Source organism: Lutra lutra, chromosome 14, assembly GCF_902655055.1.
Source record: "Lutra lutra chromosome 14, mLutLut1.2, whole genome shotgun sequence".
Lineage (NCBI taxonomy): Eukaryota > Metazoa > Chordata > Mammalia > Carnivora > Mustelidae > Lutra > Lutra lutra.
This window is the reverse complement of record NC_062291.1, coordinates 53,063,327-53,078,049: the sequence shown is the minus strand read 5'-3', so window position 1 is coordinate 53,078,049 and position 14,723 is coordinate 53,063,327. Positions and strand designations below refer to the sequence as shown.

General features: G+C 37.8%; 1 protein-coding gene across 4 annotated transcripts in view; it reads right to left on the bottom strand.

Annotated features, from left to right (window-relative positions):
- The window catches only part of PCGF5 (polycomb group ring finger 5), a 129,281-nt gene that overhangs the window by 52,969 nt on the left and 61,589 nt on the right, over positions 1–14,723 (bottom strand). For all 4 annotated transcript variants that reach the window (XM_047701439.1, XM_047701440.1, XM_047701441.1 and 1 more), the window contains exon 2: positions 13,364–13,652. In XM_047701439.1, coding sequence (XP_047557395.1) covers positions 13,364–13,475 — 112 coding nt within the window. In that variant the 5' untranslated portion in view covers positions 13,476–13,652. The remainder of the gene's footprint in view (positions 1–13,363; positions 13,653–14,723) is intronic.

Below are 14,723 nucleotides of genomic sequence, written 5' to 3'. Positions count from 1 at the left end.
CTCCTTTTATGCTAAGTATTTTGCACAGAATAACCCCTTTAAGCAGCTTATTTATTCCTTTAAAAAAATAACTGTAGAAAATACATTATATGCTTTTAAAAGCTGTTAAGTAAAGCACAACCTCATATGAATTAGAACCTGAGAAAATTCAGGCCAGAATTTCAGTGAAACTAAAAAAAGTAAAAGGAGGATTTGCTTTCCCTTAGATGCTTAAAAAAACCCATCATTACAAAACTGACCTTTGATTCTTAGTTTATAAAATTGTTCGTATTAGCTGGAAAATAAAATTTTAAAATATCTTCAAGATTTAATACCAAGCTTTCTAACTGCTCAGCTGCTGCGCTGGTTAATTCCCTTGGTCCAAGAAAGACGTTGAGAAAGTCCCCCCTGTGGTTAAGACTGTGTATGGAGACCAACTAGTTTTCACTCTCACCAGCTACTCTACAAACAGGTGCTGTAGCCACGAGAAAACACCTGAGTCGGAAAGGGAGTTGGGCTTGCCAAAGATATCTCTAGTTGGAAAAACGCTTGAATAGAAACAAGTGCTAACATTTACTGAGCACTAACAAGGATCAGGCTCTCTGCTCAAGGCTTTGTATGGATTCTAGGATGGACTTTGACCACCCCTTTTGGCAAATGAGAAATGCAGTATTGGAGTGCCTGAGCAGGCTGCCCACAGCTGGCCAGCTGTGTACCAGAGACCATATCCAGCCTCAGGCTGTGCAGCTCCAGGCCTAAAATCCACACCTAGATGCAACACATCTTAATGTCCGTAACACTTGGTCCCTTCATTAAGATTTCACTTTTTTAAAAAAGATCTTATTTATTTGACAGAGATCACAAGTAGGCAGAGAGGCAGGCAGAGACGGGGTAAGCAGTCTTCCTGCTGAGCAGAGAGCCCGATGCGGGGCTTGATCCCAAGACCTGAGACCATGACCTGAGCCGAAGGCAGAGGCTTAACCCACTGAGCCACCCAGGCGCCTCAAGATTTCATATTTTTAACTGATGCTTATATTTAGCCCATCACAAACAGCATTCAACTTCTGTGTAAAGCCTACTAAGACCAAATCTTTCCTTTGACCATTTCTCATATTTGAACTAGGTTGTTGTACAAATTAATACAAGAAGAGTCCTTGTATCATCTACAGCAGTGGTTCTTTTTCTGGGGTATATACAGAGAGAGTATTAGTCATTAAAAAAAAAATGAAATCTTGCCCTTTACAGTAACATGGGTGGATCTACAGGATGAGTGAAAAAAGCTGGAGAAAAACAAATACCATATGATTTCACTTATATGTGGACTCTAAAAAGAAAAAAAGGAACAAACAAAACAGAAACAGATTCATAGATAGAGAACAAACTGATAGTTGCCAGAGGGGAAGAGGGTGGGGGTGGGGAATGAATGAAATAGGCGAAGGTGATTCAGAGGTACAATCTTCCAGTTATAAAATACATAAGACATGGGACGTAATGTATAGCATAAGGAATACAGTCAATATTACTGTAACAACTTTATATGGTGACAGATGGTAACGAGGCTTATTGTGGTGACCATTTTGTAATATATATGAACACCAAATCACTATGTTGTATACCCAAAACTAAAACAGTATCGTAGGTCAATTATTCTTCAATAAAAATATTTTTTTTTAAAAAGCAGTGATTCGCAAATCACTGCAATCACCAGTGAGATTTAAAAAAAACAAAAACAAAAACGGATTTGTATACCACACCCAAGACCAGTTAAATCTGAATCTCTGGGAGATTAGCACCAGGATTCTAACTTTGCAAAGCTCTCTCACTAAGGCAGCCAAAGAAGAATGGAGAAACCTGACCAAGGATTCAGTGAGAAGTCACTTTATTATTCACCATTAGGAAATCACTGTCAAGGGACAAGATGTAATAAAAAAAAAATGGGATTAATGTACTCTTTCCTCATAATGCAGATTTACATGAGAAGCAAGGTAGTACAACAAAGTTGTTCTAGATAAAAATAATCTTGCAGCAGACTGCCTGGATCTGAATCCCAGTTCTCTCATTAGGCAAATTACTTTGTGTTTTTCTATGTACAAGGGAGATCCCAAAGGCTCCTATATCACAAGCGTTCTTGTGAAGATTAAATGAGATAATATATGTAAAGTGTCTAAATGAGTGTTGGAGAACTTGTAAATATTCAGTTCATGTGAGCTATCACTATATATTAGATCACTGGATGAGCGTGAAATGAGGAGGAGGAGACTCCAAGGAAAGTCAATATATTGAATGGCATCAGACTATGATTAGTTTCATGTGTCCATCTTAAATAACAAATGAGCTTCCTAATGGAACTTGAAATGTCTATCATGTATTGGTATTAATCCTCTGCAGCCATGTGCACCCTAGAGATAGTCTTGCAATTCAAGTATGATATTTATGACACACTGCTTCACCAGAATGGAAACTGCTGGTCTCTACATGTGTGATAGTACTTTTTTTCTGGGGTGGAGGGTCCAAGATTGACCAATATTTTTCCATTATACATTCCTTCCTTAACTTCTATGTTTAATATAATTTCAGCACAGTCCCACTGGTCTAGGCCTTACCATGTTCTGTCTTTTCCTGATCACTTTGCACATACCTGCTCTGATCACATACATGATCATCTGCTGATTTCATAGTTTAACTATTCAAGGGCTATCTATCCTACTTCCTTATTTTCGAATTCTTTTTTTCTCTTTTTTTTTAAGAGAGGGGGAGAGAGAGAAAGAAGGACAGAGAAAAAGAGGGAGGGAAGAGAGATAGAGAGAATTGGGGTAGGGGAGAGGGAGAGAGAGAATCTTAAGCAGGCTCCTCATGGTGGAGTCCAGAGGGCGGGGTGTGATCTCATGACCCTGAGATCATGACCTGAACCAAAAATCAAGAGTCAGACACTTAACTGACTGAGCCACCCAGACACCCTTATTTTCAGATTCTTGGTGGAGGGGGTTCTTCACAATAGGTACAACCATTTGTTGTTGCTATCTTGGATGTATCATCCACCCACGTCTCTTCTGTATCAGAGAGCTAGCTTCCCAGCTTTGATGACACAAAGTAATCTACACAAATTTCTCTTCATGAGCACTAATGCTGCTATCACTGATAGTAAAACAATAATATTCTTTTCTTTCATGTCCTTGGTGTAGTCATTCATTAGTCATGCCCTGTGTATTGAAAATGATCAAATGCTGACTTCCTTTGCTAAAAACATCTGAATGTGTTAGTTTTATCTGTTAACATAGAAGCATACTTTTCCTTCGTTCCTTAAGCACATCACTATCTTTATATACCCTTCTTGATAGCACTCACTTGATACATTTTGCCTTTGAAACATTTATCTATTATCTGCTAACAGTCTGTAAGTAAATCATGGTCATCTGCAAAGAGAAGAGGCATCAGTTTCTGCTTTTGATATATACATACATATTCTTAATGTGTAAAACTGACGTTTTTTATAAAAGTTTTCCAGAATAGCTGTAATTTTCTTCCATGAGACAGTATCTTCTGATTTTACTTACATAAGGAACTAACGAACATCTTTCTCTTATGTTATACATGGCACATTTCTTTCAAAGGCTTACATGGGTTGCAATTTCATGGAGAACATTAAGAACAGCATTCCTTTCTATTGAGTAGAATGCTTTATTATCGTCTCTACAGGACAGAGGGACAGGCAGCAGCGTTTTTTGAACAGGGTCAGGATAGAATCTTGGGATTTAAGCATGGTAGCGGGATCTTACAAATAGACCAGGAGACCAAAAGGTTCAGAAAGGCTGGAAAGCTTATCCCACTTCCACAGTCAGGTTTAAGGAGTCAAGTACAACACCAAGGTCAAGATACAGTCTGATGGTAGCTCAGTCAGTCCAGGGCTGCCCTCATCCCCCCTCCTTATCAATAGAAATTTCATGATCAATCAAAATAATCACTTCCTTACACATGTTCTTGAATAGTTCTGCTGTTTTCTACTTCACCTCTTTGCCTCTCTCTTATTTCAGCAGACCTGGCTCATTTAAAATATTACACCCTGGCCAAATCCAACTCTCTACATACTCTGCTTCTACAAAATTACAGCAGAACACTGGGAGAAACGCATGCACCACGCTGATTGGTCTCTCACCTTAATTCTTGACCATGAACACCAGTGAGTGCCGCATCTGCCAGGCAGTCACACTCAACTCTCCAAGTCCATTAGGCTCTTTGCTAATACTGCATACCTTCTCCTCTCCTCAAATCCCCAACATTTCCTCCCCATCCTCACTTCCCACTGATCACCTCACTTCCTTTTTACTGAAAGCAAAAGGAAAAAAAGAAAAAAAATTGAAACAAAGAGAATTCATACCGCCACATCTATTTACTTACTAGCATCTATACTCTCTGCTCTTGCCTATCTCTAAAACATTCCTGTGCCTATCTAAAGCCAGTCTCAGCCTGTGCACTAGACCCCTCCCAGTGACCCAAGAACATGGCTCCAGTGCTTCTCCCCTTTCACTTAGTCTTTTGCTGAGATTCCCAACAATATTCAAAATTCAAAAATATGTTTCCATCTTAAAAACCAAAAACTAAAAAAATTCTGTTGACCCTACTTCCCTTGTGAGCTATCACTCCATTTCAGAGTGAAATACACTCATTCACTCACTCCCTAGCACCGCTCTTGCCAATTTTTTCACCTTCTTTACCTTAAGGTTAAATACTTGTATAATTATAGTACAATTATCAAAACCAGGAAATTAAGAAATTTCCATCCTCTCACACCTATCCAGACTTTCGTTCCTGACCACTCCATTGATTATCTGTGACCTCCATGTAGTTAAACCTAGAGGTCTAGTCTCAGTGCCCCCTACTCAACACAGCCGATCTAGTTGACTTCTCCTCCTTGACAGGATAAGCAGTTTTTCTCCTAACTCATGCCTCTTCCTCTCCTTCTTAAGGCCCCAGGGTCAGTCTTTCAACTTCTCAATCTACACTCATTCCCTTGGTGCTTCCATTGTTGACAAACCATATGCTCATAAACTCCAGACGCATGTGTCCACCTCCCAACTTGGTATCTCTGTTTGGATGTCTCACAGTTGACATTCAATTGCCAAAAAATAGCTACCTGATCTTCCATCCTCAGTTTTTCCTGTATGATTTGATGATATCTTTATCCTTCAAATTCCTGAGGCCAAAAATCTTGGAAGATATCCTTGATTCCTTTTTTTAAAAATTTATTTGACAGAGAGATATCACAAGTAGGCAGAGAGGCAGGCAGAGAGAGAGGGGGAAGCAAACTCCCTGCTGAGCAGAGAGCCCTATGCGGGACTTGATCCCAGGACTCTGGGATCATAACCTGAGCCGAAGGCAGAGTCTTAACCCACTGAACCACCCAGGCCCCTGATTCCTTTTTCTTAATGACAGTTCATTGGCAAATACAACTCTACCTACAAAATAGAACCAGAATCTGACCACTTTTCCCACCACCACCACCACGTTGTGTAAGCCATCACTACCTCCTGCTTGGCTTACTGTAATTATTCCTAACAGGTCCATTTTCAATGGTCGTCTGAATGATCCTTTTAAATTTAAGTCAGATCATGTCATTCCTCCACTCAAAACCCTGCTGAATTGGGTCTTCATTTCTCTCAGAGTAAAAGCCAAAATCCTTAAGATGGCCCCACAAAAACTGTGCACTGTGCCTGGGGCCCACATCACCCCATTAGCTTTCCCAATTCTGCTTTGTTCCTCACTGTCCGGCCACAGTGGGCTCCTGGCCACTTTGCAGCCTGACAGGCACGTGCCTCCTTAGAGCCTTTGCTCTTGCTGTTTCTCTACCTGAAATATTCTCCCCTCAGACCTGTGATTAGCTAACTCCTTCGCCTCCTTCAGTCTGTTCAAATGTCATTTAATGAGGTCTACCCTGAACATAGGCTTATTTTAAATTGTAACATCTCACTGACAGCCCAATTCCCTTTACCCAGCTTGACTCTCCTTTTTTTTACAGCATTTAGCACCTTCCACGATACACTATGATTTCGCTATTGCCTTCTGTGCTGCCTCATGTGTCCTGGGTGCCTAGTATAGTACCTGGAGGAGAAGGTGCTCAGTAAATATTTATGGAATAAACAAGGACATGGGGTTAGGAATTATAGAGGGAGGCAGGATTCTAGGGCCTATAGTATCCTATTGTGGTCAAGTCAGAGATCAGCCTACATTTTCAACTTAGGTAAGGGAAGAGATTTTCTCTGAGTTTACTAGCAATCTTTCTGACAATTTAAAAAAGTTAATTCAACATAAATTTAAAAGTTTTAGTTTTCTAAAATACAATAATTTTCTGCTAACTGAGTAAAGAAATTCAGCGGTTGAGCATTCTGAGAGAACAAAGCTTTGTCCACTGGTTTTTAAGTTTTTGATATAATATAGTAGTCTGGTAAAAACCAGTATGTTATAAAACATCAACAGTTATAAAAAGTCTTCAAAGTATCCAAAGAGAAATTATCTTTTGTCTTTTCTACATATTTGAACTGTATTCATATTGTTTACATTCGAACATGTGTCAGACTTTTTTTTTTTTTTAAACAAACTCTATTTATATAGGCATAGAGAAAGAATGCTGTCAGCGGTTTGGGGGGCAAAGGGAGAGAGGGAGAGAGAATCTTAAGTGGGCTCCACACTCAGCATGGAGCCCAATGTGCATAGCTTGATCTTATGACCCTGAGATAGTGACCTAAGCCAAAATCAAGAGTTGAATGCTTAATCAAATGAGTCACCCAGAAGCCCCTGTGCTAGACTCTTAAACATACCTGTGCACTAACTGTGACTTCTAATTCTTAATAATTACATATTTTAGGGTAGATATTTTTTCTCACTCTTATCAGTGGTATTGGTTCCAAATGATTATGACCTAGATATAATTTATTCTCAGAAGCCAATATAAGACAATTTCATTTTTTAATTTGTTAGCCCCAAGTTTTGGCTTTGAGTGTCCACTATGATATTTTGCTCAACTGTTTAAACATTCTTTACTATCTAATGCAGTTTCAAAAGCTAAAAGAACCATAAATTTAATACAGTCTTTAGCATTATTGTTAATAACAGATGACACCTAGACTGTTTAAGACCTATAATTACTCTTACTTAAAAAGAATCATCAAAATGAATGCTATAATCACTTTCATGAATGAGTGACTAGTTTCTGCCAAAATATTGTTTGAAAGATCTAACAGTATACCAATGGCCTCATTTCTAATACAATCCTGAAAACATTATATTTGCTACCTATTGAGAATTTAAATGTAATTGCTAATTAGGCCTTTGGTTTTTATTCTAAAAACAAGTCTTGGCCCTAAAATTGAATTTTATAAAGAATACATTATTGGAAAGTTCAATTTCTAACTCCATTATAATGGCTATTTATTCAGAATTAATAAATTCATATCATGATTGGGTACATAAGACAAGTATCCTGTCATGCAAACATAGCAGGAAGAGGCTTTTTATATACATATAAAGCCTATATATATATATATATATATATATATATACACACACACACACACATATGTGTATATGTGTGTGTGTGTGTGTATATATATACATATATACATATATATATATATATATATATATATATATATGTTTACTTGAAGAAATTTCAAAAGTCAAAACCAAGCAGAAAGAAGAAAAAATAAAATTAGGAAAATGTCATAACTAGTTATGAAGATATGCCAGTCAGATGTCCAGGATTCAGAATCCAGCTCCAGCATTCACTAGCTTTGTTACTTGAACTTTCTGTGTCCTGTCTCTGTGAAAAATACTGGAATAAAATTTGAAATGCTCTTCTTTCAAGCCTTCTCACAACTTGCTATTTCCTATTATTTTGGTCTCTGCTCAAATGGTAACTCCCAAGAAAGACCTTCCTCTGTTTTATTTTTTTCTCAGCATTTGATACGCATAACATCTGAAATGATACTGTTTACCTGCTTAATGTCTGCCTCTTCTATTAGACCACAAGTTCCAGGAGGGCAAAGATTAGGCAGATCTTGTTTATTGCCCTGTTTCCACGGGCTAGAATGACTAGGGCAATGTAGGTGTTGAATGATTAAATAATCCCACCTAACTAGAAGGTTCTTGGGAAGATTAAATAAGATAATAAATGTAAAGCTCATGACCACAAACACAACATTCAATAAATAACAGCTATTAGTTTACCTTTTATTAGCATTTATTTTAATTACAGTATGATTTAATTACTGTCTGATTATAAACTGCCTGACTGAAGTATGCTAGTATTATAAATGGTCACGAGCTGTGCTTTTCAAACTTGTACACCACAGAATCACCTGAAGAGCTTCTTATTACACGGATTTCTAGCCTTGCCTGCAGAGACTTTGATTCAGCAGGTATACGGCAAGGCTCAAGAATTTGCACTTTTAACAAGTTCCCAGATAATGTTGCTGCTGGTGGAAGCCACTAGCCTGGAGCCCGCACTTTGAATAGCAAGTGTATGTAGTAGCCCAAGGTTTTAAACATTGAATATCTACACATCAAGAGATCTCTGTACCTTAAAATACTTATGCATTTATAACATGTTTTCCAAAACAATAAACGGTTGGTCATACTTAAATTTTATCATCTTCTGATTAATTGTTCCTTCATGTTTACTAATTATCACATAAAATCACCAAGTCCCTTAACTGTCACATCAACTATGCTTAATTATCAATTAATCTGTCTTCTATGCATAAGTTAAAAACTAAGTACAACAATGTTTTTCCAAAGAATTTGTACCTAGTGAAGGGATTACCACCATAGTCTCTGAAAGGGCACAAAGAAGAAAGCTTTCCTTTCCCATTTCACAGATTTCTATGTGTATAACCCTCTTTTTTTTTTTTTTTTTCCTGAGGAAAGAATCAGGACTCTTAAGGAGTTCTCTAACCACAAAAGAGTTAAGAACCACTGCACTGTATTCTTCACATTTTTGCTCCTGGAACAAATCTCCTTTGTTTCTAAGTTAAGTGAAAAGTCTTTCATTTTAAGCCAACAACCTATACAACCACAAGCAAATATACTCTAAGTAACCTCAAAAACTTTCTGAGGATCCTAGTACAAGAGACAGAGCATCCCTTACTCTAGAACTGCCAATCTCTGGTCTCCAGTCCAACATCTCTCCCAAAGACCTACATGGCTTCCACCTATACTGTAGAAGACAGTTTTTCAAAATATGTAAATCCTAACTGACATTGCCTACATGCCTTTCAAGCTACTTATTACTGCATGTGAATCTTTAAAAGGAAAAACAGTAAAATAATCAACAAATCGGTCATCTATTTATTCATTTAATCATTATTAAGCACTCAAGTACCAGGTACCAAAGATACACCAAATCTGCCTGTGGCATATCTTGGAGGAGAGGAGTTTTAAAGGATGGGTAACGGCTAGCTGGGCATATGGGCTAAGTGCATTCCAAGGAGAACACACAGCTGAGCCAAGTATGTACATGTGTGTGAAGTAGGTGGTGAGGGAGGAAGAGGTGGGCATAGCAAAGTAGCTTTAATTTCTCCTGAGAGCACTAGGATATCTCTAGGAAATTCTGGGGTGGTTGAAGAGTGAGTGATGAAGACAGGAGCTACTTATCACGCATTGACACAGGTGAAGTGGGCTGCAGTGACTGGTGAGAAGTAATGAGGGTCTGAGAGAACAGTAACAGGGGGTGTAAGTGAAGGGACTGATTTGAGGGATATTAAAGAGAGAAGCCAGACAGGACTTGGTCCCCATTTTGTTAAGGAGGATAAACAGAGTCAAGTGTGGAGCTTATTTCCTGGGGGGATAACTCAGTGTCGGCACCCCATTCATTCATTTTTCGACATGCGGAGCCCCAGGTGGCTTTAGGACATCCAAGTGCATATCGAGTAGGATTCTGAAACTCTGAAGGAAGGTCTATGCCAAACATAAAGATCTGGGAGACATCAGCACATTCAGCTTAAGTCCCACAGTCGATGACCTCACATAGAAAAGAAAAAGATCCAAATACACATGTAGAAATTTCTTCTTGGCTTATGAGTTTTTCTTGATAGATTTTAAGTTCTGAATTTGTCTTTTTTACCACTCTGCCCCAGTGGCTAGCAAAGTGCCTGACAACTAATTATTTTAAGTAATTCAATAATTATCTATTATTTGGGTAGACATGTTTATTTTCTTAGGGTATTTTTTTACTTGGGTTAAAGTTATCTCATAGATCTATAACCACAGTTAATGTGGATTTTAATTCATCTAGCATGAAGTGACCATTCAAAGCTATGACTCGTTTCTGTTTTAATTTCTGCCTTGTTTTAAAATTTCTTCTTTTTATCAAGTGTCCTTGGCCTGCTGAAGAGAAGTGGTGTTAACAGGTGAGATATGAGCATACTTAAAATGGGGCTTTTATAAGAGTTTTTTTGTTTTGTTTTGTTTTTTTGCAACTCTTTGCCAGGAACCTGGAACACAGTCTGCCCTGCCATCTCTGCCTCTCCCATCCTTCTAACTGGCCCTTTCTCTTCCGTGCAGCTGTGGAGCTAACATCTTCAAGGCCTACTGTAGTCAGTCATCCTGCTGGTCCTGTTGGCCCTTATTTCTACATCGATGGGGAAGCCAGGCAAGGTTAGCTCCAGAATTTCTCAATGGGAGAAAGGCTCACAAAATCATAGTATTTGTACAAAGTTATTTTAATGAGATATTCTTTTTATTTGCCTAAATCAAGATAAAAAACATTATAGTGTACTATAATGTCACTTAACATTTCTCACTTTCCTCCTCTCCCATTTGGCCATCTGACTTTTCTATTCCCTACTCTCTCAAATCGCAGGATCATTAAATATGACCCACATTATACATAAGATAACTGGGTAAAATCAAAGACCCAACCAATGACTGAGGAACACTGCTTTGCAGTACTGTTTATCATTACAAATAAGAGGATACTTTGCAAATAGGATAGTTTTTGCTTACAAGCCCCAACATAAATACAAACAAAATAATACCCAGAAATTGAGGGACAAGAAAGTGCATTAAGATGAGTACTACAGGACTGTCAGGTCTCCACAGACACTGGGTTGAGTACCTTACTTCATCATCATTTACTCTATTCTGTATTCCTGCTGATGATAAAGGTCACATTTATGATTCACCACTGTTTTTTAATTCCACTTCAGCTATGTACATTTTCTCTCAGTAAAGGGGCCTGATGACAGCCAAGGAGTTTTTCAGGCTAGAATGACTTGTGCAATTAAACTGTCATTTACCCCTTTAGACTTTAAACTGCTATTGCAAACATAAACATTGCCCTTGCTTATAACCTGTTTATACTTCTGGAATCTTTTGTTTTCTTCCCAAAAAGTGACATTTAAATTGAGATTTCATTATGCCCCAGAGAAAATTTTCTTTCAGAAAAACAGATATAAAATCTGTGTAAGAAAGGCAGAAATTGGGAGAATCTGGGCTTTATTCTCCTTTTCCAGAGTTGATAGTTTTTGCTAGAGAAATCCAAATGTGAAAAAAATGCACAAATATTAGAAGGAACAAAACAAAACAGACTGGGACCATGTCTTGGTACCATGCTTGGTATAGCAGGAAACATGGAAGTGTAACAGAAAGTCCTTGTCCTAGAGTAGCCACATCCACTGGCTCTTCCTCCAAAATACATCCACAATCCAATCACTCTTCCCAGGCTCCAGTCTCACACCTCTTTACTCTGGTTGAAGACTCTATAATCTTTCAGGAGACCTGCAGTGACTGCTGTTGTATAAACCTCCCTGCCTCAAAGCCTTATTTATACTGGCTTTTCCCTCTGTCTAGAATGCTCTTCCCATATATCCACAGAGCTCAGTTCCTTCAGGTTTGTGTTCAAATGTCATCTTATCAAAGACATCAACCCTGTAAAATAACCCCATCTGTCCTACCTACAGCCCTTCCTTGTTCCCTTTATAGCATTCATCACTATCTAACATGGCACATGTTTATTATCAGTTTCATAATAAACATTAGAATGTTAAATTCCACTAGAAAGTTAAACTTCACAAGAGCATAGATTTTTTTACTCTATTTTGTTCACAGTTGTATTCTTTCTGGAATGGATGGTGCCTGGCACACAGGACGTATTCGATAAATATTTGTTTGATCATATTGAACTGGCAAATGTTCAGGTTAAATAATAACATAGGACAACAGTAAATTAATATTTCAAGACCATTCATAGTTGTTAATTGAATAGCATAGGCCGGTAATAACCAAAGGTAATACATATCACCATCACTTGGAAAGGTTTTCCAAAGTACACACACATGGACCTCACCACCACTGATCTACCACACTGTCTTCTACTGATAGGCTAGGTGATAAAGAAACTTGGTAAGAGTTCCACAGATATGATCATATTAGAACAGAGATTTTCAAAGTTGATCATGCTTCAGAATCACCTAGAGGGCTTACTGAACACAGATTGCTGGGCCTACTCCCAGAGTTTCTGATTCAGTAATTCTGGAACGGGGCCTGATAATGTGCATTTCTAACAAGATCTCAGGTGGTGCAGAGGCTGCAGGGTTTTTGGTCAAAGGGTACAGAATGTCAGTTAAACAGATGAGTAAGTCCTAGAGATCCACTGCACAGAATAGCCTATAGTTAACATTACTGTGTTGTATGCTTAAAATTGGCTAAGAGGGTAAATTTTAATCACAAAAATATAATAGTAAGAGCTGGGAGAAAACTTTTGGGGGCAACGGACAGGTTTGTGGCACAGATGTGGTGATGTTTTCATGGGTCTATACTTATCCCTAAACTCATCAACTTGTATACATTAAATGTGTACCGTTTTTTTGTATGTCAACCATACCTCAGTAAAGGGACATTAAAAAAGCCAATGAACTGAAGTACGCATACCCAAGCAAAACCTGAGAGCAGATCAAGTCCTTCAATATACTTTTTAATAATTTTTTCCCAAAATCTATTTAGGCTTGGTTTATTTCTTAAAGATTTTATTATTTCAGAGAGAGAGAGTGAGTGTGTGTCTGTGATATACTTTTTTTAAAAATCAAAAACCTAAAATAGTTCAATTTTTAAAAAACTATAACCAATAACAACATGTTTATGATTTTTAGAACATTAAGATTAGATAAAAGTCAACTATTACATAAGAAATAAGAAAAAATTACAAGAAAAATTTCATGCCACTGGTATCCCAATGACAAATTTAATCCTGAAAATAAACTCAAAGTTAATGATTCTTGGAATACTCATAGTTTTGAAAGTGAAAATCTAGATATTAAAAATAAATCTGGTAGTTTTAAGAGAACAAATGTAACCCGTAACTTCTGATGGGTAAAGGACATACAAGACTACTCACAGGTATGGAGGCATTCCGTCACTGTAGTTGGCTTGATCAGGTACCCTTTACAGATGTAGCAGGTGATGTAAGGATTGAAATCTTTCACCAAGTGTTTCCTTTGGGTAGCCATTCGTGGTTAGCTAGGCTTTAGTAGTTCAGGCAAAGAGGGGTAGTAAGTGGATGAAGTTTGATCCCAGGAGCTGGTGTGGAGTTCCCAACTGGATGTCCTGAGGCATGAGAACTAACATCCAGATTTATCACGAGATCGCTGGTCATCACTCCTTTTGGTGATTCGGCTTTCCCATATCTGTTTCCACAGTAATTTTAAAAAGATAAGAGAAAAAAGTGTCAAATTCCTCATACTATATTAATAACATTAGCGGCAAGTGTTACATGCTCCCAATTGGGTGAATGGGTGAACAGAACAGGTCTCTTACTATCACATTAATTTGTAAACCTGCTTTGATTTAATTCAGGATGACAGATATATCAAATCCTGGAGCCTTCACTATCACCTCTAAAAAAATGACACCCAAGACGGTTAACTCCAGTTTTGGTATCTTTACCTCTTCAGTAATGCATTTTAGCCATCTGCTCGACTGCTTTATTAGGAGTTCTTACCAATACAAGTTATAAGATTCAAAACTGAAGTCACTGTCCTCCCTACCAATATGCTTCCTATTTCCATTTTGTACATCTAGTCAGGGAAATCAAATTGATGTCTTTTTCCATTCCAACCATAGCCACCCTACTTAAGCTTACTTCTCCACCTGCAGTCCATCTTACATTCTACCAGCTTTATTTTATTCCATCACATTTGGGTCTTCTTCTCAGAGACTGCCAATGTCTCCTTTTTACAAACAGAAAGACATTTAAATTCCTTAGCTTTCCATACAAGACCTTCCACAGGTGGATGTTAGCATACCCTTCAACACTTTTCTTTAGGCAAATTGAAAGGATCACTCTCTCACAGTCCATTCTGCATGGGCAATATACCCTGTGCCCAACAAGCCCTCCCTTATTTTGTCTAAATCCTACCTACATCCTTTGAAACCCTTCTCCAAAGTTACCCTCAGTGTACTCTCAAGTTTAATCCTTCTCTTTTGTAACATTTTCCTTTTGATTCATAGTTACATTCATTCTTTAGGTCCTCTATTAGACTACACAACCTTTGATAGAAACTAATCACATTTAGTAAATGTATAACCTGGGCAACGTTACTTATACTCTCTAAATCTGTTTGTTTAAACTGTAAAATAAAAATAAGAGTGCCAGCTCCCTAAGAGTAGTGAGGATTAAATGAGACCATATACATAAAGCTAGCACACAGTAAAAGCTAAAAGTCATCATTTTTTCCCCAGAAATATTTAGCCTTCTT